The sequence below is a fragment of the Amphiura filiformis genome, chromosome 5 (assembly GCF_039555335.1).
Source record: "Amphiura filiformis chromosome 5, Afil_fr2py, whole genome shotgun sequence".
Taxonomy (NCBI): Eukaryota; Metazoa; Echinodermata; class Ophiuroidea; order Amphilepidida; family Amphiuridae; genus Amphiura; species Amphiura filiformis.
In genome coordinates, this window is record NC_092632.1 from 8,472,698 (window position 1) to 8,496,916 (window position 24,219).

At 35.4% G+C, this 24,219-nt stretch overlaps 1 protein-coding gene across 1 annotated transcript in view; it reads left to right on the forward strand.

Moving 5' to 3' along the window:
* Positions 1 to 24,219, forward strand: part of LOC140152563 (liprin-alpha-1-like) — a 322,649-nt gene that overhangs the window by 228,786 nt on the left and 69,644 nt on the right. The window contains 2 exon segments of the mRNA XM_072174952.1: positions 4,002 to 4,241; positions 16,747 to 16,830. Coding sequence (XP_072031053.1) covers positions 4,002 to 4,241; positions 16,747 to 16,830 — 324 coding nt within the window.

Sequence of the window (24,219 nt, forward strand, 5' to 3'; positions counted from 1 at the left end):
ATGGCTTCAATTAGGCTTTCGTTTCACCAATTTGTGGGCTGTTTCAAACTAAAATAGTACCCAATAATAGTACTAAAATTGATCCAAAAAATGACAAATGGCTTCAATTGGGCCCTCATTGTCCAAAGGTTTTTCACCTCTATTGCCCCATGACGCTGGTTGCCCTGATATATCAGATTTGTAGCCCTTTTGTACTTATTAGCCAATATTTGACCATTTTCGTCAAAGTTTTCCCCTTAAAGTTGTCTTTCCCCACTTTGTTCACCCTCTGAAAAAGTGCTTGCTACGTCACTGCCTCTAAGGGGTCAAAACCCTCTCAAACACCCTCTCCTCCCCCACTTTTCTGATAGTGTGGACGTCCCTGTTGGTGCCACATGCCACGGATTCGCCGGTTATTGGTCGGACGTTGAACGATTGAATATAAAACGCCTGCAGGATTATTAGCGGCCACAACGCATAGAGAGACGAACGGGAATTGGATCCCAAAATCCGGACATTTGTCGGACGTTGACCCCCAAATCCGGTCATTTGTCGGACGTTGAACGATCGAATATAAGACGCCTGCAGGATTATTAGCGGCCACAACGCATAGAGAAACGAACGGGAATCGGACCCCCATATCCGGCCATTCGTCGGACGTTGAACGATCGGATCTAAGACGCCTGCAGGGTTATTAGCGCCACAACGCATAGAGAGACGAACGGAATCGGACCCAAAATCCCACCGAATCTTCTGCCGGACTGGTGATTTTTCCACCGAATAAAATATTTTTGTATTCGGTGATGTACGTTAATCCAGTCCGTCGTAGTGTGACAGACCTATAAGCAACAAGAAATTGATTACAGGTGCTCAACAAGACATCCAAGTATGATAATCAGTGATGAAAATGTACATTGAATTTGGTTGCAAATTATAAATTATAACAATGAATATTCAAGCTCTTATGTTAGGTGTTTGATTTATTTATCAGCCGTTTCACTTTGAGCATCACCCATTACTACTTGGTCTAGAGTTACTTTATGTTCATTTTGGAAGCAAATATGTGAAATCAATTTGTTTTTGTGGTATCAATAACAGCTTCAAATTATTTTAATTGCCTATTTCAATTAATTTATGTTGGTTACTTTATATTAGTAATAATTGTTTTGTGCATATTGATACATTGTCACAATGATGCGATGGCCTGATCCTGGGTACAAGGTATATAAAATTCAGGTACATTAGAAAAGAGACATCAAATGTGAACCACGTTTTAGGAGTGCACACGAAGTGTAATTGTTATTTTTACACCACATTGGTCATTAAAAGGCAAATAAATATAGAGATCTCAACTTGGCAATATTTGCCTCATGTTTAGGTGATTTGCTGCTTAGGTGATTTTTTATTTTTTATTTATTTATTTTAAAAACATTTATGATCTAAAGAGTTAGAACAATTGGCCATCGATACTTGCACTTAGAACAGAATATATCTATGAATGACATGTAAATCTCATCCATTTGTGATATAAATTTCCAAAATTTGTTGTGAATAAGTGAAAGTAGGACAGAGACTAAACTATGCACAGCATCTCTAATTAAGCATCAAATCCTGATCTAAATCCCTATAGTTAAAGCTAAATCCATCTGGTGTAGGGTTGTGAACTGAATATGATGAAGCAGTTTTAAGTATACATAACATGATAACCATTCTCTAGAGATGTTAGATGGAATCATATGTGGGCAGGTAGATTTGTGTCAGGGAGCGATGTAGGACTATATTTAATAGAGAATATGATCTGTATTACCTTGGTAATAAAAGGCAGGGACATGTTATTATGCGCAAAAGTGTTACACATTATGCATGAGATATTTGCAGATTGTGCATAACTTTTTATTTTATTCAAAGAATATATATGATTGTATTTTTTTAATTCGACATAACATTTTTACAGGGTTTTTTTCAGATGAAGTGGCTGTTTGGATACTCTTAAATTTTTTGCTGATTGTTTGCTTATTGCAGTTAGGGACAAATTGTTTTTGACTGAATATTCAGTTGAATGATTTGAATTTTCAATCTTTTTAATTAATCTTTTACTGATTAACATTTGAGTCAAATCATATCTGATTGAATTGTTAGTTGAAAATATTGATTTTGTTTGTTTGTTTTTTGTTTTTGTTTTTTTGTTTTTTATTTTTTGCCGACTGAACGTATAAGAGTCATACCAAAATTCTTTTAAATGTATTTTTTAATCTTTTTAGATTGATTTCTATCATCAAACATTAAAAGATAATTTCAATTGGTCAATTGAAGAGAGTAGATGTTGTCAGTTGCTCTCAGATACCACATAATATAATTTTACAGAAAAGGTAATCTTGGATGGATTGTACAGCACAGAAGTGTTGTGTCCCTGTTTTAAGACATGTACCCTGTACTTCTGACTCTGTGTCTCCAGGATATACTGGTGTATTGTTCACCCTATGGACACCACAGGGGCTATCATAGCAAGGAGGGGAGCAATTTCATCAGCAGTTCACACAACGGAAAGGGGATATTTGATATAAGAATTGCGAGAGTACTATAATGGGGAAAAGTAGGACAAATCAAGTGAGAAATTAGGTCATCAAGCAAAATGTTGTGTGAAATCCTTTGTAATGCAGTTTGTTTTCTCTGTCATTAGATATAATGTGTTTTTTATACTTTGTTAAACTCCTTAAGGGTTTCTTAGAAGTGGATATTGATGGGATTGAGAGGTGATTGCCTGAAATTAGAAAATACTTTAGGCACGTTTAAAAAATATATGAAACAAGTGGGGCAAAGTACACTGATCAATATAGTTGTTAAAACAGATTTCTTAATACCATTTTTGTTATGCATCAATTTTTAGATTGTTTTGGTTTTTATTTTATACCGGTAATCAATACAGTCTTTAATGAGTTAAATTGGCTTTAAGTGCATGTGAATATAGATAGTTTCCAATATTTGGTAATATAATGTGCAAATGTTTGTAATATGTTTATTTTGCTCTGAAACCTAGCAGTATCTGTAGTTAGAGTTTATAGTGAGTTTATTTAGCAAACATACATTTGCAGAATAGGTTTTCATATAATTATTTGCTAAGTTTATACCATTTTGTTCAAATAAAAAACAAATGAGATCAAATTACATTACACCCTGATTTGTTTCAAATGTGCCAGGAGCATTTTCAAATTTAAGAATTTGCCTTTCAAACTTAAGGACTTAACCTGTTGCTGCTCACTGTGATGTAGGTTATTCCTGGTACAGATGACAATTGAATACCTGAGTGGAAGAAGGGCCCAACTCCAATTTTTTACAAAAATGAGTTAGACCCAGCATTTTATTGCCAGCAAACTGTTCTTCCTTGTGTGTGAAAGATGAGCCCAAATCCACTCTCTAAATAGTCTTCCACGCACTCTTAATCATGGTTTTCATGGAAGAAAGGCCCAACTCCATGGAGTTGGGCCCTTCTTCCACAAATATTGAGTTAAAGTGGAATTTTTTCATCCATGGAAATCTGCTTTTCACTACAATAAACTTTCTTGCTAACATATTATATGCCTCTACTTGTGCAATTAATGGATAATTACAACTTTCTGTAGCTATTTATAACCCATCTGCTTACAGAACTGGCACATGCAATATATTAGTGGAAGAAGGGCCCAACTCCAGCTCGCATTAAGACCTGTACCGTTGCCATGGAAACATTATATATAATTTTGAATGTATGTAATATTGTATGTTTATGTATTGAAGATCCCCTGAAGATGAAAACATTCTGTCTATTAAACTTTTCCAAATATTAAGTTTTTTCTTGATATCTCAAAAACAGTTTTGATGGAGTTGGGCCCTTCTTCCACTCAGGTATTCAATTGTGAATGTAATACATCATCAAGAGATTTTTGAAATATAAATAATCTTTTGATTGATTTATTGTTGATTCACTGTAGTAAAACTGGACTCGTTTTGAAACCAATTAACACAAATTCTTCTTTTGTTAACAGTTACTTTTAGAACATTTGGAGTGTCTTGTGTCACGGCATGAAAGATCTCTCAGAATGACCGTGGTAAAACGTCAAGCTTCCTCCCCAGCTGGAGTCTCGTCTGAAGTTGAAGTCCTTAAAGCCCTCAAGTCTCTCTTTGAACACCATAAAGCTCTTGATGAGAAGGTACGAGAGCGACTTCGGCTAGCGCTAGAACGGGTTACTTCACTAGAAGATGAACTGGAAAAAAATTCACAAGAGGTAAGTTTCGCTTTCAGTTATTTATTTATCTTGTTTGTTGGTGTTTACACACACCACAATGGGCTTATCCATCAAAACACTACACGTTTTACTGAAAACATTTTAAATGTCCTGTTTTATATGAAATGCCTCAATAATAAAAAATTGTTTTGCCAAACATATTTTCCAATAACAGATTGACAACATTTGTAACACATTGTTGCTGTGCTTTTACATTTGAGAACCCAGTATTCATATAACCCAGTATTCATGTCATTAAAACATTTGGTATAAAACCAAAGTGAGTTTACAATGTTTTACGAAAAACAAATTAGGACATCAAGGTGCAATCAAACTGCATAGGTGGAAGCAGTTATTTTATATCCATCAAATTGTTAACCCTAACCCAACAGTCTCACTAAAGCTCACTATTAAAACCACTGTGCGTGCATGCATTCCTCATGAGTCGATGACGCAATCAGCCATTATATTCCCAGTGAATCACTGCCATGGCCAGTGTAACCCCATGGCTACAGGTCAGTGATTTTCTGCGTGACATGCGAGGGGTCCGAGGTTCGAATCCCGGGGGTACCTTTTGTTTGTCTTCTTTCCTTTTTTGTTTCTTCTTTCCCTTCCGATGGCAAAAACACCATGGGTTGGGTTAGGGTTAATGCTATTATATTCTTTAGATAGGTCCATTAAAGCCATGTGATCAATCTTACAGGTAAATATAAATCAAATGTTTATCAATAAATACATAGAAAGTGATAAATGACTTCAATTTTGTTTTTGGATAAACCAAAAAGCTTGGGAGTTATAAAATGTGCTTTAGGCAAGTTAGATAAAATCATAAACCTATGTCTTCATTGACACTTCGATATAATCTCCTTACGGAGAACTAATACAAGTTTTAATTCTTTTTCTGTCAAATCTGTGTCATAAAAGTGATTCCATGGCCTCATGCTCATATATATCTGTTGGGGTATAGGCCTATATCCAATCATATCTCATTTCTTCACAATATGTTTATATAGACTGACAGCTATTCGTTACATATTGTGACACATGCAATGTTAGCAAGCAATATGGATCTGCTGTTGGATTCATTAAATGGGAAACATTCAGACTTTTAAAAGATATTCAGTAATATCAGTAGGTTAAACAAGCAACAAATTAACTGTTGACTTAACATGTGCCAGGAAATTCATTAAAATGAGTTGAAGAAATCAATTCTCCTTTCACTTCAGTGTGGTATCATAATGAAAGGGGTTGCAAATGTGAAAAATCCTAGATAAAACATAAAGAATAATCGAAAATTTTATGTTCAGGTACATATGTATCACTTCAGGTGCAATGGTTGGCAGTACTTTAGAATAAGCTAGAATTTTGTTGATACTAAAATGTGAGTAAAAGGTGGTCCACAATTATACCAGTCATTTGGTGCTTCTAAAATGTGAGCAAATGGTGGTCCCACAATTATACCAAGTCATTTGGTGCTTCTAAAATGTGAGTAAAGGGTGGTCCCGCAATTATACCAAGTCATTTGGTGCTTCTAAAATGTGAGTAAAGGGCAGTCAGTTGGTGCTTCTAAAATGTGAGCAAAGGGTGGTCCCACAATTATACCAAGTCATTTGGTGCTTCTAAAATGTGAGCAAAGGGTGGTCCTGCAATTATACCAAATCATTTGGTGCTTCTAAAATGTGAGCCAAGGGTGGTCCCGCAATTATACCAAGTCATTTGGTGCTTCTAAAATGTGAGCAAAGGGTGGTCCCGCAATTATACCAAGTCATTTGGTGCTTCTAAAATGTGAGCCAAAGGTGGTCCCACAATTATACCCAAGTCATTTGGTACTTCTAAAATGTAAGTAAAGGCTGGTCCCACAATTATACCAAGTCATTTGGTGCTTCTAAAATGTGAGTAAAGGGCGGTCCCACAATTATTATACCAAGTCATTTGGTGCTTTATTTGGGAAAGTTAGCACTATAGATGAAAAATCTAAGAGGTGCACCAATCCCTACTTTGTAGGGACAATAGTGACACCTAAGGTAATGAATACTTTGACCTATGCTTCTTAAATATCTTCCCAACCAACTTGTCAGCAGATATAAAAAAAAGAATAGTGCAGGACTACAGGAAAGTTATATTATTAGCGACATTCGTAATAGGACCAATTGGTGCAATTACGCTACAATGAGATTAATGAATTAGGTTGTAGATCATGTTGGAGATGTGACACACTACCTTCCGATGCTATCACTTCTATGATCAATCATCAATTTAGAAGTTGATCATAGCCTACTAAATGTGTATATGTTTTAACTTGACGAGCCCATCATAATGGAGAGCCTTTCATCTGCAATTATATGATGTGGGTTGGTGTTGGTATAAAAGTGCAAGTCACACACATTTTGTCTCATCTGAAGGTGAAGATAGTGTCAATGCTTAGACTAGAATTGGTAATGTCATCAGGAGTCAAAATAGCACAATGTCTTGTGCCATAGTTCAAAAACATCAGCAGTTATGGTAGAAGAGGTTGACCTCAAGTTTTGGTGTATGAGTTTTAGTACCATTGTATTCAGAGGTCACTCTATAGACTTGCAAGAATTAAGGTTTTAAAGAACTGAGTCTTCCTATATGAGGATATTTGAGATTCGAGTGAATGTTTGTTTTTTGACATATACATGCGGTAGCTCTGTAATGCCAGGCAAATAACAGATTTATAGATCAGCATTTTATGGAAACGTACATCACTGTATGAACACATAAACTAATGTAAGTAGATAATTCGATCACAATCACTAGGAAAGGCTGATCTTGAATGCAAAATTATTGTTTGCACAGCCACTACCAGCATTTGATCACTCACAACTTCTGGTATGAAACAACCATCGCAATAAATGGGATGCAGCGAAAATTAAGCAGTTAAGTTATATTGCCTACAAAATCTAAATATGTATATTTACTACTGTAAACTCTAAAAATCACACTCATATTACATATAAAGTATCGAATATGACAGGTTTTGTGAATAGAGCAAATATTAAACAGCTTTAATTGCATTCTGAAATTCAGCTCTGCCACTGAGAGTTAACTTTCAAATATGCTCAACATTACTGAGAACTCTAAAACCATCAGCACTTACAATATTACCTACAACATAAAATGTAACAAGGCATACAAAAGATAAGATTTTGTTGCTACTTTTGTTTTGTTAATTTTGGAGCTAATATAACCATACCTAGAGTTAAATGGTTGATAAGCAGGAATATCTTCCATGAAATTAACCCATACATGGGTACATAAAAGCACAATGTTGGCAAGTAGGCATTTTTTATTTTCTTAAGATTTGTAATTTCTTTTCTCATCGTAGACCTGATCACATCCAATAAAACTAGTAATTCCTTAACACCTCTCAGGAGATTAAGTATTTTACAATCCCTGAATTCGATTTAGCTGTAATGCATTGCAGTAATCATAGTTTAGTGCAACTTTGGCAAATTCAAAACAACCAAATTTGAGATGTTCTCTGATAGAACTTGGTCAATACTAGGCATATTTGTACTCAGTTTAATCCATCTTCCTATTGATTTGTAAAATTATTATCGAGAAAATGTAAAAAAAGTACAAATTTTAGAATTTTTTTTCTTCTATAATGACATACAACCTGCACTAACTATTCGCATGAAGAGCATTAATCTTAGATTAACCCTGAATATTCATGCATGTGGGATTCTCCTTGTTCATATCCCAGGAGTAGTGTGTTTATTTGTGTGCATATGATATTGGGTAGTTTCATTACCAAAGTCTAAATATGAGATGGTGTGTTTCCTATGGGAGAACTTTGCGCATAGACCATAGCCAATATTGCGATTATTAAGTTGTGGTCAAGTAAATGAACAAAATAAATAATCCAGAATGGATGATACAACGAAGCACAACATAAATCAGTATTTAAGCATAGATTATCAAATCTATGATTTAAGTAACATTTACTAAAAAGTAAAGCGTTTGTGTGAAAGAGAAATTTTAAATTCAGAATAGCTGGCTAGCTTGTTTGTTTACAAAAGTCATGACATGAAATTGATGTTTTTGGTTATATTTTATGGAAACTGTAACTCATACATGGTTTATGATCAATTTCTTGCTGACTTGGCATTGATGTACAGATAGATAATCCATGGTCAAATTAATATAGCAGATGCATGCATATATATTCCATTAAAAACCCAGTTGATTATCTACGCAGGCCTTAATTAAGGTGATACCCATAGATTATCCACTCTTTCACAGCTTTTTTTTAATTCTCCAAAGAAACAGGAATCTTAACTTGAAAGTGGTATGCACAATAGCTAAAGATGTAGAGCTAATAATTAGTTTTGCATTTATATCACAGTATGACTTGTATTCTTTTGAGTCAAGTTCAAATGTATTCTGAAGCAAATTTGTCTGGTCCTTACCTCTAGACTTAACAAAACCGAATCAATGATAATGATTACCTTTCACAAAGCTTTGATGAATATGTGGGAAAACTCTAAGAACATGTCAAAAGTCAATGAATAAACTTCATGTATATGTATGTAAACATCTCCTTAAAGAGATTCAAGCATTAAAAAGCCACCTGCTTGCTTGGTCAGCAGGTTTTGCTTAACAGAATGGTCGAGTGCAGATCCGTCGGTTAACGCTTTTTCAATGGGAAATGAACTTTGCTGCTTGGATGATGTCACAATGAGGTTAGCATTTATTCTGTATTGCAGAATCGGATCTGCACTCGACCGGCCTCTTAGAGTTTAGACATTTTCAATGAGAAGTTACTTTTCGCAATACTGGCATGATGTTTTTATTTGGGGTGGGGGTCTATAAACTTGAAAAAACCAATGACTATTTGTGACACGATCTGGTCCATGGGGGCCAAAGGCGGCAAATTTGAAACCGAGATAAAGGTAAAAATATGGAGAAAAAAACAATAAAATACATAAGAAAATAGATATCAAAATACTGTAGAACCAAGTATGCTAGCCCTTTGGTGTTTTCAGTTAATGATAGCCTTTTGTATGTATAATTTTAATGTAATAATTACAGTAACTCAATTTTCAAATATGCCTCCTTTGGCCCCCATGGACCAGATCGTGTCACATTTAAGCATTGTAAACCACCAGCTATGTCAACAGTTCTTGCTTACACATTTTTTGATATGAATTTCAAGTACGCATCCATGTGTGACGTTTCCAATGGCTATCAAGCTTGCTTAGTTAGCAATAAGGTTTGGGGGTGCATGCCATCCATAGAGATCTTCATTAGGGTTTTGTATGCAGATGAAAGCTCAACTATGATGATCCTTTAATCCCATACAATAACAAGGCCTTATTTAAGAACCACAGAACCAAGGCCAGGCATGTTTTACATTTTCAATGTAATACATTTTCAAATAGACCTGCATTCCAAATTTACAAACAAAAAATCCAGAATTGTTTATTTCAAGTAAAACTTGTCTATTGATACAACTGAAGGTCTGCACAGAGCGGATTATTGCCCTGGTGGTAGCGTTACATTACGTAGGTTTGATGGTGCATAATTGATGATACTACTTGTAATTTGCTTAATGTTGGTATATGGAATGTTTAGCAGCAGTTTTAATGCATTATTTAAGAGTACATTGTGTGGTGTAGCATAAAATGGGGCGAAATGGTGCTGCTTCCAGTACATAATTGATCAATACAATACAGAGTATCAAAAGAGTTTTTGTTAACTAATGCCTTAGGTCCAGTAATTTAGGAAGAGGTGAAACATTTGCAGTCCAAAATGGACACAGCCAAATAAATACAGATGTGTAGGCAAGTGATAACCAAATACATTGTAAAAATAATACTTTCAAAAGGTCTTTTTTCAGAGATCCACCAAAACTTTATAGAAATCACGATTTTTGTAAAAATCAAATTTACATGAAAATATGGTAAAAAAAACTTGTACAACATCACATGTGAGGGGAAAAGCTTTAAAAAGACACAATTTCATAATTGCATAGATTTTTCAAAATGAACAGATTGATTCGTAAATAAATTCATCAGGATTGTCCATAATACATTATTTACAAGAGTTCTGGTGTACAAATCCAAAAGTATTTCGGTATAAAAGATGTTATAAACATACCTCAATGACGTTTCGTACTACATCGTAGTACTTTCTCAAATTGACTGATCAATTCTCCCACTCCTCGTCTGTTTCCTGCTGGAACTCGACGTTGGTGGCGTTTTGGAGTGGAGTAATTGGTCGTAAATGTGGGGTAGGAAGTGGTTGCCCTCGTCTCGGTTGAATGTGTTGGCCCCCTTTTTCCGGATCAAGATGGCTTCCTTAATGTGTCTACGTTTTCTGTTTTGCTCTCTGTCTCTGATTTTTGCATCATCCCATCCTATGACATGGTTTTTCTCCGCTCGTGGTCTGTTATGGCGATTTATTTACCTCTCCTGTGACCGAGGCTTTTCTCTGTGATCTTGTGTAAGCCTTATTTGAGGCTTTGTCAGCTTCTGTCTTATGCTCTTTAAGACGTGTTCCAAATACTCTCGCAGTTTCCCCTACGTAAGATTTTTCACAGTTCAAACAAGGAATTTCATAGACACATTCAGCTGTTTGTAAAATGTCACGCTTGTCTTTGGGGTGTACTAGAATGTTCCTGAGAGTCTGATGTGGCTTGAATGATGTTTGGATGCCATGTTTCCTGAACACACGTCTCGCTTCGCTGAGAAAGTCCCTCTTTGTAAGGGAGTACAACCATGCCTCTGGTGGTAGTCTGCGACTTGTCTGTTTTCTGAGGTGTCTTCTTGTTAATGTCTTTAAAAGCCCATTCAGGGTAACCGCATAACTTCAGCGCTTCTTTGATCTTATTCTCTTCAACTAGCTTGTCTGCTTCTTCTGTGATAACTTTGTCCTTTCTGTCCATAAGCGTGCGGATAACACTGAGTTTGTGTTGTAGTGGGTGGTGGGATTTGAAGTGAAGGTATTGATCTGTGTGTGTTTTTTTCCGGTAGACTAAGAGTTTGACTGAACCGTCCTGCTTTTTAACAATGAGCGTGTCAAGAAAAGCGATTTGACCGTCTTCTTCTTTCTCGTATGTAAACTTGATGTTGCCCGTTTTGTCAACTTGGTTTTTATGTGCGATGTGAGCTGTTCTGCTGCCCCTTTACTAACAATCTCTAAAACATCATCCACATATCTTTTCCACATTCTGGGTTGGCAATTAACCGGGGCTGTGGCTATGGCTTCTTTTTCCAGCCACTCCATATAAAGGTTAGCCACTATCGGGCTGACCGGGGAGCCCATCGCGGTACCAAACTTTTGTTGGTAAACCTGACCACGGAACGAGAAATATGTGGTGGTGAGCGTGAACTCTAATAGTTCCATGATATCATCAACAGATAGGTTGGTTCTATCACCTAGAGTGCGATCTTCTGTTAGGCGCTGTTTAATGATTTCTAAAGCTTCACTAATGGGGGTGTTTGTAAACAGGGACACAACATCGTGGGAGATAAACTCCTCACCATCGTCGATCAAAATCCCTACTAAGTCCTCAGCGAGATCTTTTGAGTTCATGACATGATGGTCGGATTGTCCTACAAGAGGCCCTAGTATTTCGGCAAGAGCTTTTGACGTTTGATACATAATTGAGCCACAATAGTCTACGATCGGTCGTAGGGGAGTGCCGGCTTTGTGAATTTTAGGAGTGCAGTAGATTCTTGGCGTGTTTTCAACAGTGGGGTAGAGCTTCCAGTACTGTTGAACAGTTATTTTTTCCTCTTGCTTTAACCTAGTAAGTAAGCTTATCAATTTTCTCTTGTAACGAGCAGTTGGATCAAAGTTAAGCTTTTCATAAGTTTTATCATCATTTAGCATGTTGGTAACTCGCTCTTCATAATCCTCCTTATCCAACACTACTGTTGCTTTCCCTTTATCTGCCGGCAGAATCAAAATACTGTCTTCCTTTTTCAGATGTTTCAGCGCATTTTTCTCCTCCTTATTAAGATTGGACTTGGTATTATTTGTGGACTTTAAAACCCCTACCATCTCCGCACGCAACTGGGCCGCGTCACTAGCGCTAAGGCCAACACAAGATTCCTCGGTGGCCACGATATAATCATTGAGCACTGCATTGTTGTTTTCTGGCGTGACTGCAAAATTCAGCCCCTTCGCTAACAACTTGGTTTGGGGGGTCGTCAAATTATATTTCGACTTATTTATCACCCATTTCTTGAGTTGGGTGCCACTAAGATCTATTTCATTATCACTACTTTTACTCACACGTGCATCCGTAGGAGCTCTTTTGTCCGATTTTCTTCCTTTTTCTTGCAGCCATTCTAGCTTCCGGGTTTGGCGACATTTTGTTTTGGAAAACTCACTCTCGCGAGAATTTGCGATATGATCATGTATGTTGCGTCTTTCGTTGTCGGGAAAGCGACTGTATTTCTAGATCGGAAGTCGAGAATTGGATTCTAACTCACTTATTTTGTTGTTAATTACACGCAAACGTTCACGGAGTAATTCCTTTTGCGCTTTGTTCACAATATCGCGAGCCTTGTTGGTATTTATTGGGCATTTAAGACGCAGACTGGGTGGTGTTATTTCCAAATCGCGACATCGCAAAGTAAAAACACGGTGATTCCGGTAACGGGCCAATTTCCTCTCATTGTTCTCATACTTTCTAACTTCCAAAACCGCCGATTGTCCGTAATTCTTTCTAAGATCCGTAAATAAATTCATCAGGATTGTCCATAATACATTATTTACAAGAGTTCTGGTGTACAAATCCAAAAGTATTTCGGTATAAAAGATGTTATAAACATACCTCAATGACGTTTCGTACTACATCGTAGTACTTTCTCAAATTGACTGATCAATTCTCCCACTCCTCGTCTGTTTCCTGCTGGAACTCGACGTTGGTGGCGTTTTGGAGACGAGGGCAACCACTTCCTACCCCACATTTACGACCAATTACTCCACTCCAAAACGCCACCAACGCCGAGTTCCAGCAGGAAACAGCGAGGAGTGGGAGAATTGATCAGTCAATTTGAGAAAGTACTACGATGTAGTACTAAACGTCATTGAGGTATGTTTATAACATCTTTTATACCGAAATACTTTTGGATTTGTACACCAGAACTCTTGTAAATAATGAACAGATTGATTAGTTTCTGTAATAACCTGCAGGATGTCTCATGTTCTATAAATTTCACAAAAATATGAGAGCCATATCATTTGTGTGACACTGTTGTCTTTTTTATCCATTTCATTAATTGCCATGATCATTTGCTTTTAGATGAGTTCCAACACGGACTATTGATAACCATTAGTAAATCAAATAATAAAGAAGTCGCAAGTCAATGCGCCATGATATCACCTAGCAACAGGAATAGAAAAATACAAAATAACACGGTAATATTTACTCAGTAAAATATAGCCCATCTTCATCCAATAATGAAATTGGTTAGACCATCTTGTTATCAAAATAAAATATGATATTAAAACAAAATAAGGACATACGGGCCTGATTGTTTTGTGTAGAGGCCATTTGATAGGTTAGCTACATGTACACTGACCATTATATGGGATATATCCACTTGTAACTTTTCAAAATACATCAATGTGGATCTATAGAGCAGTTTGATAGTTGACAGATTCCCATGAGAAAAATGAGAGCAGATCTCATTCAGATTAGGCTGCAACATGTCAGCCTTTGTATAATAATTTGACATAAAATGTGCATGTTATACATAATACTTGAATTGCATGAATTCAGATTAGCTTGAATTCAACTACATATATAGGGTACTCAAAGATCAGGTTTTTGGCCATTTGCTTTAGCCAAGCTCAGCGTAGATGGCCGTAACCTTTCAAGTGGCTACTTTGAAGTACTTGTGTCTGACTACTAGGTCAGGTAATGTTTCTTACAAAATGCAAAGTTGACATAATACGTTTAGTTAGTATGGCTTTCATTTAAATGGCTGCCAGTTTGTTTGTGTGTTTGTTCGTTTTACTTAAGTCATGACAGCAGTCAATGCACCTGTAAAATTGGCGAGTATTAAATTTGTGACTTTTAAGTAAATGCTAAGCATTGCAATTTTCTTGATGAAGACTGTAATTATGTATAACAATAAAATGCTTTTAAAAGGTTAAGAAAATAATAAATTTGAGACTGCAAAAGTAGCATGGTGTCAACTACTACTGCATTGTAACAATGGCACAGTCTGCTTTCTGTTGTGGAGAGAGTCTGATATATCACTGCCCATCAATATTGGTGCAGTGCCATTTCACATCTCTGCAAAATTTTAATCATCAAGTGTCGGTGCAGTCAGCATTAACGTCACCAAAATTTTGTTGCAGTTGGTATGAATCTTGTAAATGTGTCAGTAAAATATTTTTGAAACACTTGAGAATGGCATATTTTTGTTGATGTAATGTAACTGACAAGTATATCTATAGATAGATAATTGACTGGTTGGCATAGTAACAGATGCTAAGTCTTTATTTAAGAACATATCAAGAACCATTAACACCAGCATTAATAATGCTTCAAATCACAAAACAGGATAATGGAGTGTTCATTATAATGCAATATCCTTATATTAGACATGCTACAAAATGAAATATACCATGAAGACTAAGATGTTACAGTACAAATGTCAAGAAAGTAAAATACGATTGCCCATCTTAAGAACAACTCAATTAATCATAAGGCATTTATTTGATGACTTATGCTCAGGCCTCAAAGTGCCTAACATTAAAGATAAATAATAATACAGATGAAATGAATACAAATAACATACATGAAAAGACGAACATTCAAAAATAGATCAATTATTAACTTCCAAATAGTGATCAGATAAAATACCATATTATAAAATGATGAGAGCACAGATCACCAAAATGATCAAAATATGGACTAAGAACAAAATTGACAGCAGGGATGAATTTGGAACAAATTTTCCTTCTTGAACTTGTAGATAACCACCATGTATAAAGAGAATATTAAACAAAGAGATGCACATTTAAAGGGTGAATTCAACTTGACAGTTTCAACTTGTTTTATTACCCCAGTTATGTAATCATAATTGCAGATTGAAATATTGATCCTCCATATTGGATTTATTAACCCTAGATACATAGAGTAGACTCTAATATACTCCCATATTATAATTCCGCAGTCCAATTTTGCAACCTGCTAAGATTGTCAATGAAAATGGCATGCTCAAATTTGCACATACTCATCCCCATGCAGAGATGTATTAAGCAAGGCTAATCCTAGATTGAGGTTCATAAGGCTATTCCATGTCACATAGTAGAACCTTACATATTGCAAGAATGGAAGTCTGATATTGTGTATATAGAAACACCACTTTGTACATGGCTTAAACTACTTTGACAAAATCAGGTTAAAGCTTACGACCCAATCACCCAAATCTCATTACCTGGATCTTATGTGCAACCCGGTCCAGGAAATGTCAACTCTACGTTAAATACAACAACCTCTTGCTCGCTGGAGGTGACTTTTTAATTATTGCTTTCTCCAAATATTAAATAAAAGTATGAGATGCAGTATATTAAATACGTCAAATGTCAACCATGTTCAGGCATGAAAAATTCCAGCAGATTTCAGTGTTTTGAGGTCATTTTCAGTGCTTTGCTGCCTATTTCTTCATCAAATTCACAGAACTTTTTTTGGTATTTACAAGATTATTTATTTTAAACAGTGAAACAGGGCATAACATTTGCTAACTATCATCAAAATTCAAACAGCAATTTCTGAGAGAGGGACTGCCATTATAGTATGCCTTTTAAAAACAATAGAAAACAAAAGAATTTGGTTTGCTTGTTTTTGTGCAACATGCTTGAAATTGCACCATTTCTAGACCTCATCCAGTTCAACATAGTAATTGAAGAAATTAAGTGGCTTAGGTAGGGGGACATGATCTATGAGATTTGCATTTGGGGATTACTTTTCTGTATGCATGCAAATCAAGCAGTAGCATAAGTAGATTGAGTAAAAATCAAATTGTTTATTTTTTTTACAATTGTGGAATGCCTGTATTTTTGGGTCATTTGCTTTTGGAAAGGTCCGTTTGCCTATAGAACAGTGGGTTTCCCCCATTACCTTATGATTATTGATTTTAAGCATAAATGTGCATGTCGGCATCCTAACAGGGATGCTAGTCAAATGAATTGTGGCACCTGTTGAGATGGCCATCACCAGCATTTTGAACTATCAACATATTTTTCTTGCTTTTAATGTGTTATTTTTTCAATCTAATTCAAACACATTGGGCCAAGGTAAAAGTGGGCCAAGGAGAGTTGCAGCTATATTTAGTAAGCTAGCAGAATGTTCAAGACTAGTGACAGAAATACAGATTTCTCATTTCCGTTGTATAATATTGTTATCACTTTGCTCAACTCACGATGGCTCAGGTTTCTAATGGTTTGTCATTGCAAATTGATCAATTTGTCACTGAATATAATCTTTCTTTGTCTTTTTTCATTTCCACAGAATCAGGTTCTTAGGGAGCAAATAAAACTCAAAGGAGATGGAAATCGAAATATTGATAGTGAAGAAAATCATAAAAATTCAAAGGTAAGTTGGGTCTGCTTAAATCATGTCAAAAACATTCTACCCAAGCAACACATTGAGTTAGGGCTATGATAGCAGTTTGCCTTCAGTTTGACTTTATACATCTGATAATGTACAATTTGCCTTGTTGAAGGAAAGAAAAGTGAAACCAAATTTGCCTTGTTGTTGTTGTACAGTGTAAAATGTTCATATAATATATGCAAAAATTTTGCTATCTACTGAAGATAGCACCAATATCTTTAAGATGATATCATATATGTCTTAGTATAAACGTAATATTGCTATCATAGGAATGTATGCATTCAATGTTATTAGCACAAAGTCAAAGCTGATATCAGTACATGCTAAATATGGTCTAGTAAGAATGCATTTTGTATGTGTGTGAGAAACTGTCAATAAACTTGAAATACATCTGTAAATGGTGGACAAACATTGCTATTTGATGAAGATAGTCCCAGAACACTCTAATATGCGTGTACAGGACATATCTTTATATGACAGACACACATTGCTATCTAATGAAGATAGCTCCAGTATATTCTACTATGCTTGTACAGTGGTATCCGTAATGACAGACACACAGTGCTATCTAATGAAGATAGCTCCAGTATATTCTACTATGCTTGTACAGTGGTATCCATAATGACAGACACACAGTGCTATCTAATGAAGATAGCTCCAGTATATTCTATTATGCTTGTACAGTGGTATCCGTAATGACAGACACACATTGCTATCTAATGAAGATACCTCCAGTATATTCTACTATGCTTGTACAGTGGTATCCGTAAATGGCAGACACACAGTGCTATCTAATGAAGATAGCTCCAGTATATTCTATTATGCTTGTACAGTGGTATCCGTAATGACAGACACACATTGCTATCTAATGAAGATAGCTCCAGTATATTCTACTATGCTTGTACAGTGGTATCCGTAATGACAGACACACATTGCTATCTAATGAAGATAGCTCCAATACACTCCACTATGGGTTTACAGAGGTATCTGTAAATCACACACACATTGCTATCTAATGAAGATAGCTCCAGTACACTGACTCTACTATCGGTATACAGAGGTATCTGTAAATGACACACAAATAATTGCTTTGCTATCTCATGAAGATAGCACCAAGCTATCGCATCAAGATAGCACCAATATACTCAATGATACTTGAACAAAGCATAGATAATGTGAAATGTTGCATTCTGCTGAATATATCACAAGTACACAAAGTAGGATATTATTGGCTTTGTGTGCATATTTACTGGTGTGGATAACATTTTACTTAGCATCCAAATAGAAGAGCTGCAAGCATAATTTGTCTTCTTCCTACCAAGCCAATGTTTATAATTGCCACAAGTCTTATATCATTGCATGTTTGGCAATCCCAAGCTGTATAAATACAACACCACACACGCAGCACATAGAACATTCATGTTGCTGCTACTTCATTACAGATACATCACAATCTGCACTGTTTTTAGAGTTACAGGGTTTCTGTAAACTTTGTAAAAATAATTTAATTACTTTTGATGTTTATTGTATTAAAATGATAAGATTCAGATGAGCTACTAAAGCATGTTCATAAAAAAAATGACTTAAGTTCGTGCCAAACTTTTATTGTACTTACAGATTAGTGTCTACAGAATACTACACAATGATTTGACCCAACTTGAAATTGTGTGTTCTAGTGTTCAGCTTTTATACTATACCTTCAGGAAATTCAGGCTGGACTGTATCACTTCCACTTATCATTTTTAGCTGGATTTTTTTAACAAAATACAGGCTAGAGTTTACATTTTTTAATGAGAAAAAAATGGTAACACGAAAAAAACTGCTGCCTGTATACACACGCCACAGGAAACAGACATATTTATTTTTTTGGCATTACAATTACAAATGTATGTCAGATTTCAGGTGACTCCTGGCACAAGTAGCACAAACCAATACTTAACTAAGTGACACAAGTTTACAACAATAGCCAGTAGCTTGTGAGATGTATACAACTATTGTTAAAGACAACAACAACACAAAGTAAGCCATGGAATAATACAGAAATTAACCTGGATCAGGCTCATTTCACAAACACTTAGGTTAAATATCTTTTGCATGTCTACATGTATATGTGACCTGCTCCCAAATAAAGTTGCACGTTGGTAGTTTCAAGACCTGACTGCTGAGATGGTGTTCTTTATTTGACTCACACTTAGTATAAGCTTATACCGTAAGCAAAAAGTAGGTCTTAAGTGCAACAATGAACATCAACTCTGCAGCCAGGTGGTCTTGAAACTATCAACTTGTGACTTAACACTCATTTTGTGGGAGTAGGTCGCATTTTAGAAGTTTCTTTACTTCAAGGAAGGAATTCATCTTAGTGGGATTAAAATATTGATTTTATTTCATCAGTTGGGCCCCTTATTTACAAAGTAAAAATACATGCTATAAGTGGTTTTATAATATGTAGGATATGTAAATTGTGGAAAGAATTGCCTCAACTCGAGTGTCACTCACATGTGATTTTCAAATCAACATTTATAGTCTTTTCTGGCCTGAAGTCACAGCCAATGAATACCTCGAGAGACAAGATTATGTGGCAGATGTTTTGAAATCATACCCTGATCATATCATTGTATTACTAAGTTTGCCTAATGATTTGCTGGTATTACTGGAGGAGTCACCAAAAAGGTCATTTTCTTGTCTGCTTTGTGATGGAGCAGCCATGAATTGGTGATTTCAAATAACGTACAAATGATATCAAGGGCAATGGTCTCCTATGTGGGTCAGAGGCAGTATTTCACATTTAAGAATATATTGTGTATTCAAAGAGACAAAGATAGGCACACAAACCACAGTGATCACGCAAGGCTTATAGAATGAAAATGTCATCGACTTACTAATCTGGTTTATAGTGGGAGATTTGATCTGACAGTAGCAATAGTATAAAGGTAATACTGCATCAAATGTATGCTTAGTCCTATGGGACTCAATTTTGGTGTATTACACCTGATAACAATTCGCTTTATTTTGATTGCCATGGAAATGACCTAAATCCACCCTGAAAGGCTGAAAAACAACTCGCAAACAATGTAGAATAGAATGTTTTGCACATCCATGGTGTATTGATGATACATTATTGATCCCATTTTGATGCATTCATATTGTTGCTGATCATTGCAATGTTGTGTCAAATCAGCGGGACTTATAGCCACTCGGGCAGTGCCCTTACTGTGAGAGAATGACGAGATAAGTGAGATGTCAACAACTTCCTTTACTGTATCTACTGAAGAACAGTATCGGACTTAACATGATTATTAAATTCTCACCATCACTCATCTGTCATATAGCTCATGTCCTTATTGACATTATCGTCATCTCTCCCTCTTATGGGTGTAAAGGTTCCAAATTGAGCTGGTTACAGTTTGTTATCAGAATTTCAAACCTATTTGAATGTCCACAGCATTCATGGTGCATGTTAGTACAAATTTCAGCCCACTTGTCATGCAGATTTCAAATGAAAAACTTATGCATACATTTCTGATATGATTTTATGTTAAATAATACTGATTGTGTAGCGTCAATGCAAGCATGGGTAGGGTTTACAGATGTAATGTGTTGGAAATGAAACTGATGAGCCAACTAGTCCCTCAAGAAGGGATCAATTTTTCTTACCGCTATTCAATTACACACGCATGTTATCCTAGTCAGCTGAAAGTCAATAACCGCCATAATTGGCTAAAAAAAGTATGTGACCTTTGACATGAAAAAATATGGTCATTTCATAATAAGGTGTGAAAATGTTTATGAGTATGGTATAAGATGGGTCGACAAGTCATTCAGGAAGATACACAAAGACCCAGACATGGCACAAACCTGGCGAATGTTGTGATTTTTTTGTCAGCAGTGTAAAGTAATTTGTTTCCAGTTAGATAGATACCACTGCATTAACGACAAGTTTCCATAGTTACTGAGTGATTTTATATGATGTTGATAATTGCAGATAAAGTGGTTATTTTAAGAGATAATAGTAGCAATATTGACAAAAATATGAAATTATTTGAAATAAGACAAAATGTTTTGGCTATACAAGCAAGTTATCAGTTTGCATCTCTCTTGTAACATTGTGTACTTGTTTGTTGCATAACATTGATCCTATACCATGCTGTACCTGACCGTTAAGACCATTTTGATTTTGCCATTAGCTCAGTTTTGATCCCATTTATCTGGCTACCTACTTAATCAAGTAATAGGGTCATACATCAGATGCAACTGTCTTCATGATACAATGTTCTTAGCATACATATACTTTATGATCCTAAATATGCTCTGAGGCTTTCAATTTCAGATGTGATTTACTGCTACTTTGCAGGCATGCTGTAAAATAAAATTTACATACATATCAAGAAGTACAAAAATTCTGAGAAATCTTCTTTGCTTAAAGATATCATCAACATTAAGTAGCGTTGCTGCTTCGAGCTGTAGGACTCAGTAAATTGTGTTGAACTACCTCGGTGAAATCAACTGTCAGCGGATGCATACATGTGGTGAGAAATGGTTGAAAACCAACACAAAGCGTGTTTGAGACTCGCACGTTGTCTTGTGTTCCACACGTCCATTCCAATATTTTCACTGCTCAAGCAGGGGTTTTGTGTTGATGTTGGTGCAGAGTGGCACGGAAGCTAGCTTTTAAAAAAAAATATTTGAATAACAACACAGTTCCTAGTATGCTGTAAATTTGTTTTTGAGTGTTTGATATGGTATTGCATTATGTGCAACTGACTGAGTAGGTTGATGCCATATAATCTCTGGATGATGGTAATTGATGAAGGGAATTAATGAGTCATTATAACACAAACACACCCCACAAACAAAACACATCAAGCACACACACAATAATTTAAGAACATTTTGATTACATTATGTAATATGCTATCTTCAGTAGACAGCAACATGTTGCTGATTATGTATGGTGTTTTTTGTGCTATTCATTCATTCATTCATTCATTCATTCATTCATTCATTCATTCATTCATTCATTCATTCATTCATTCATTCATTCATTCATTCATTTATTTATTTATTTATTTATTTATTTATTTATTTATTTATTTATTTATTTATTTATTTATTTATTTATTTATTTATTTATTTATTTATTTATTTATTTATTTATTTATTTATTTATTTATTTATTTATTTTCATTTCATTTGCTATCTTCCGTAGATAGCAGCATTTATTACATGCCTGTATCACTATATTTAATATTCTTTGCTACCTTTGTCACTATATTTAATATACATTGCTAACATTGGCAGATAGCAACATTTATAACAAGCCTTTATCATATTCAGTTTACAGTGCTATCTTCTGTAGATAGCAACATTTGCCACAAGCCTTTATGATATTCAGTGGACTGTGCTATCTTCTGTAGATAGCAACATTTATTGCAAGCCTCTATCACTGTATTTGATGTACATTGCTAACATCAGTAGATAGTAACATTTGTAACAAGCCTTTTATCATATTCAGTTTACAGTGCTATCTTCTGTAGATAGCAACATTTATTGCAAGCCTCTATCACTGTATTTGATGTACATTGCTAACATCAGTAGATAGTAACATTTGTAACAAGCCTTTATCATATTCAGTTTACAGCGCTATCTTCTGTAGATAGCAACATTTATTGCAAGCCTTTATCACGTACATGTAATATACATTGCTATCTTCATTAGATAGCAACATTTTCCACAAGCCTTTATCATATTCAGTGTAATGTGCTATCTTCTATAGTTTGACAACATGCCTCATATATTACACACTTTTGAGACCACTTATTCCATATAATGCTAGGTAGAGTATAGTTGATTGCTTACAAATTGTCATGTCTTATTGCCAGTTCCTGACACATACCTTAGAGTTCTGTGACCCCATGAGCCATTGTATCATTTGTAACTCAAGAGCTGACAGTGTCAAATGACCTTAACACTCACTCTGCTCTTATGTCAAGTTACAATAATAGATCTATAAAAAAAATTACCAAATTGTCTGAAATTTGATGTCATAACAATATTTGCAAATGTACATGAAAAGATGATGTATATGAATGAGTACCAGCACATCTGGTTTAAAACTGGAGTGATTATTTATGAGATGAGCTGTTTTATGTGACAAATGTTCACAATTAGATGAAATGTGTCAAATGAATTTCCCATCAGTGAGTGAATTATTAACACTTACTATGCTCCAGGTGCCTTCATTTTCTTCTGGATTCTTCGCTTTCTGTTGTTACTTTCATCTTTTCTCACACTGGTGCGTCTCCAATCTTGTAGTCAATAGCAAATTGCATTGATCAATCAGAAAAATTCCTTCTTGGTCGGTTAGTGACCTCAAAAAGTGACACCAAATACCATAGCTATTTGTAGGTCAGTTGAAGGAAATCGATGAGTTGAAGATTAATAGAAATTCAAAAGCATGCAATGTGAGGCAATTCAACTACTTGTATTGTTCAATTTTATTAATGCAGAAACTCTATGACCTATTTAAATTTGTTAATTACAAGGGATTTTAATGAGTAGATGAAGCAGAAAAGTTGATTAATAATTTAGTTCATTCTTCCTATTCATTTAATGGGAACTGAGTCATGATCAATTCACATGTAGATGGATTTAATTTACATTTATAATCCTCTACTACACTCTTCAAAGTAAGGCATGCTGTAAACCTGTATTGACCAGACTGTAAAGTGTTCTGATCATACAATCTTCCAATGTTTTTATGTTGAATTCAACACCCAAGACACTTGCAATATAAGATGTGCCTATCCAGAGTTAATTAATGGAGGAATATAATCCCCAAAATAGTTTATACTGAAACATCTACATGACAACACAAAAGAAGATAAATCTTTTGAAATGTGATTAATGGATAACATTATACATTTGTACAGGATATAATAGTGAAATGTACTTCATATATTTCTATTATATGTGCATTGAATGTTAAATTTAATGAGACAAACCAAGCAGAAAGCTTCACCGCCTGCTGTTTAATGTCCCCATTACTACACCACATTTGGCATACATCACTGGCAGCAGTAAAAACCTGCATACGTACATACGGGGATATTTTGTACAATTTGATGATTACGCTAGTTGCCAGGAGACCCAAATGTGGTCTCTCATGATGAGATGAGGGGGAAATAAGAATGAATGTGAAAATGGCAAATCAGAGCAATTTGCATGGCTCTGGAGATCCTAACATGGCAGACACCATAGGCTGTGTGATATGTGCTGGGATTTCTACAAGAGGCAGAACTGTTTTTATTTCCTCAGGTTTGAGGGAGTTTTGATATATGCACGCTACCGCATAGTCAATGGCTTAATACAATT